The following is a 4062-nucleotide window of genomic DNA, read 5'->3' as shown; positions in this document are numbered from 1 at the left end:
CTGTAATCCCAACACTTTGGGAGGCCGAGACAGGTGGATCATTTGAGGCCAGGAGTTCAAGACCAGTCTGGCCAACATAGTGAAATCCTGTCTCTACTAAAAATACAAAAATTAGCCGGGCATGGTGGCACCCACCTGCCATCCCAGCTACTCAGGAGGTTGAGGCACGAGAATCACTTGAACCGGGGAGGCAGAGGTTGCAGTAAGCCAAGCCCAAAAGTAAATAATAAAAAAAAAAAAAACGCTGGGTGCGGTGGCTCACGCCTGTAATCCAGCACTTTGGGAGGCCGAGGCAGGTGGATCATGAGGTCAGGAGATCAAGACCGTCCTGGCTTACACAGTGAAACCCCATCTCTACTAAAAACACAAAAAAATTAGCTGGGCATGGTGGCAGGCACCTGTAGTCCCAGCTACTCGGGAGGCTGAGGCAGGAGAATGGCGTGAACCCAGGAGGCGGAGGTTGCAGTGAGCCGAGATTGCGCTACTGCACTCCAGCCTGGGCAACAGAGAGAGACTCCATCTCAAAAAAAAAAAAAATTGACTGGGCATGGTGGCACTTGCCGGTAGTCCCAGCTATTCTGGAGGCCGAGGTGGGAGGATCGTTTGAGCCTGAGGGGTTGAGGCTTCAGTGAGCTGAGATCATGCTAATGCACTCCAGCCTGGGTGACAGAGGAAGACCCTGTGTTATATAAATTTATTGTTATTATTATTATTATTATTATTACTATTTGAGACAGAGTATCATTCTGTCACCCAGACTGGAGTTCAGTGGTGTGAGCTCCGCTCACTTCAAGTGATTCTCCTGCCTCAGCCTCCCGAGTAGCTGGGATTACAGGTGCCACCACGACACCCAGCTAATTTTTGTGTTTTTTAGTAGAGACAGAGTTTTGCCACGTTGGCCAAGCTGGTCTCAAATTCCTGGCCTCAAGTGATCCGCCCGCTTTGGCCTCCCAAAGTGCCGGGATTATAGGTGTGAGCACCCACACCCAGCCTATAATTTTTTTGTAAATATACTGTTCAGTTTTTAGATGTACATTTAAAATTGTAAACAATCCACCCTGGCGTCCAAGCCTCACCTCATCCATTGTAAAGCATGGTTCAGGGTTCAGGTTCCCTCCTCTTCCTCCAGTCGCCCCTCTTAGCCTCTTTGAAGGTTTTTCTTTTTTTTTTTTGAGACGGAGTCTTGCTCTGTCGCCCAGGCTGGAGTGCAGTGGCCGGATCTCAGCTCACTGCAAGCTCCGCCTCCCGGGTTTTTACGCCATTCTCCTGCCTCAGCCTCCCAAGTAGCTGGGACTACAGGTGCCAGCCACCTCGCCCGGCTAGCTTTTTGTATTTTTTAGTAGAGACGGGGTTTCACCGTGTTAGCCAGGATGGTCTCGAACTCCTGACCTCGTGATCCGCCCGTCTCGGCCTCCCAAAGTGCTGGGATTACAGGCTTGAGCCACCGCGCCCGGCCTGAAGGTTTTTCTTCTCTGACTTCCCAGACCCAGTGCCTACACTCCGGGGGCCCTGGGCTCCCTCCAGTTCCACGCTGGGCATCTCCAGGACAAGCGGGGCTCGTCTTCCCAGAACTCCTACTCCTCCCTGGGGTCCCAGGTTCCCCCCACTCCCTACCTGGTCAGTCCCTGCCTCCCCGACTCTTCACACCTGCCCATTTTCCCTCCTATCCTCCCCACCTCTCCCCCAGCCTCAGCCTCTCCCCCAGGGCAGGGACAGGGTGTCTGAGGGCCAGGGGGGTTAGCTTTGAGTGTTTGTTGATTGAAACACCAAGTGAATAGAAAATCAAGCTTAAACTGGCAGCCTGAGCACTTCCTTTTCTTTGTCTGCAAACTGCTCAGGTGTCTTACCCCGCCAGGCTTTGGCACTGGCTCTTTCCTCATCCAAGGGACACCCTTTCCCTCAACTCCTACCTTATCTGGAGAACTCTTATGTTACTTGCAACACCTAATCCCATTGTACCCTTCCCTGTCAGAGTCATAAATTCAATCCTCAACTCAGGGGTACCGGGGGTATTTATGACAAGCTGTGTCATAAATTATAACAGCTTCTCTCAGGACGCGTGGCCAGGAAGTAGGTGATTGTCCTTAATGACCCTCACTCCTCTCTCCTCTCTTCCCAGCTGCTCTGACACATGGATCCCCTGGGCCCAGCCAAGCCACAATGGCTGTGGCGCCACTGTCTGGCCGGGCTGCTGTTTCAGCTGCTGGTGGCTGTGTGTTTCTTCTCCTACCTGCGTGTGTCCCAAGACGATGCCACTGGGTCCCCTAGGCCAGGGCTTACGGCCGTGGCACCTGTCACTGGAGCTCCCAGTGGGTCCCGCTGCCAGGACAGCACGACGACCCCTGCCCGCCCCACCCTCCTGATCCTGCTGTGGACGTGGCCTTTTAACACACCCATGGCTCTGCCCCGCTGTTCAGAGATGGTGCCCGGCGCAGCCGACTGCAACATCACTGCCGACTCCGATGTGTACCCACAGGCAGACGCGGTCATCGTGCACCACCGGGATATCATGTACGACCCCAGTGCCGACCTCCCGCCCCCCACCAGGCCGCAGGGGCAGCGCTGGATCTGGTTAAGCATGGAGTCCCCAAGCCACTGCCGGCACCTGCAAGCCCTGGACGGATACTTCAATCTCACCATGTCCTACCGCAGCGACTCCGACATCTTCACGCCCTACGGCTGGCTGGAACCGTGGTCCGGCCAGCCTGCCCACCCACCACTCAACCTCTCGGCCAAGACCGAGCTGGTGGCCTGGGCGGTGTCCAACTGGAAGCCGGACTCAGCCAGGGTGCGCTACTACCAGAGCCTGCAGGCCCATCTCAAGGTGGATGTGTACGGGAAATCCCACAAGCCCCTGCCCAGGGGGACCATGATGGAGACGCTGTCCAGGTACAAGTTCTACCTGGCCTTCGAGAACTCCTTGCACCCTGACTACATCACCGAGAAGCTGTGGAAGAACGCCCTGGAGGCCTGGGCCGTGCCCGTGGTGCTGGGGCCCAGCAGAAGCAACTATGAGAGGTTCCTGCCACCCGATGCCTTCATCCACGTGGACGACTTCCAGAGCCCCAGGGACCTGGCCCGATACCTGCAGGAGCTGGACAAGGACCACGCCCGCTACCTGAGCTACTTTCGCTGGCGGGAGACGCTGCGGCCTCGCTTCTTCAGCTGGACACTGGCTTTCTGCAAGGCCTGCTGGAAACTGCAGGAGGAATCTAGGTACCAAACAGTGCGCAGCATAGCGGCTTGGTTCACCTGAGAGGCCGGTGAGGGGCCTGGGCTGCCGGGACCTCTTTCTCAGGGCCTCACCTACCTAGGGTCTCACTAGTCTGGGGATTTACCTACCTGGGGCCTCACCTGCCTGGGGCCTCGCCTGCTGAAGCCTTTGGTGGCCAGGCGTGTGACTTACCTGGGACTTCACATGCCGGGCTTTACCACTGCCAGGAGCCAACCCTGCTGGGGACCTTGCCGGCTGGGGACGGTGCCTACTGGGAACCTCGCTTGCTGGAGGCTGCACCTACTGAGGATCTCGGCTGTTGGGGACTTTACCTTCTGGGACCTGATCCCAGAGACCTTGCCACACTGAATGTCACCTGTTAGGAGCCTCACCTGCTGGGGACTTCATCCTGGAGGGTACCCTGGGAACTGGTACCCTTGAGACCCTGCCCCCGGGCGATGGTGCAGGCTGGTTAGCTTGTGGTTTTATTGCCGTTGTTAACCACCCATGAAGGGTGCAAACAGACGATGCTGTTACCATTTTCACACGAGAATGCTTCAAGGAAAGCTCCTGTGTCCCCCTCACTCTAGACAGTGGTTCTCATGCAGGGCGATTCCATCCCCAAGGGCACGTGGCAATGTCCGGAGACATTTCCAGTCGTCACAACCCGGGGAGGAGGATGAGGTCACCTCGTGGGTAGAGGCCAGGGTTACTCCACACCCCCTACGATGCACAAGTCAGGGCCCCTACAACCAACAATGATGGTTCCAAATGTCCAGGGGCAGAAAACCCTGTTCTAGAACTTTCTGTGACCCTGGAGGTCAAGCCCTTTGAGGAGGGGAGTGTTC

The 4062-nt window shown here is 56.4% G+C and overlaps 1 protein-coding gene across 2 annotated transcripts; it reads left to right on the top strand.

The window, feature by feature from the left end:
- Positions 1–2114: 2114 nt before the first annotated feature.
- LOC111534551 (alpha-(1,3)-fucosyltransferase 5) lies at positions 2115–3507 on the top strand. Of its 2 annotated transcripts, XM_026451236.1 has the most exons (2): positions 2115–2268; positions 2311–3256. In XM_026451236.1, the coding sequence occupies exons 1-2, from the start codon at positions 2132–2134 to the stop codon at positions 3254–3256; spliced, it is 1083 nt and encodes a 360-aa protein (XP_026307021.1). In that variant the 5' UTR covers positions 2115–2131. The 2 variants fall into 2 exon arrangements, with proteins under 2 accessions (XP_026307021.1, XP_023056898.2); XM_023201130.2 differs by having other exon boundaries at positions 2124–3507.
- The last annotated feature ends 555 nt before the right edge of the window (positions 3508–4062 follow it).

Source organism: Piliocolobus tephrosceles, unplaced genomic scaffold (assembly GCF_002776525.5).
Source record: "Piliocolobus tephrosceles isolate RC106 unplaced genomic scaffold, ASM277652v3 unscaffolded_28337, whole genome shotgun sequence".
NCBI lineage: Eukaryota > Metazoa > Chordata > Mammalia > Primates > Cercopithecidae > Piliocolobus > Piliocolobus tephrosceles.
The sequence above is the reverse complement of the archived record's forward strand: the minus strand, read 5'-3'. Positions and strand labels throughout refer to the sequence as shown.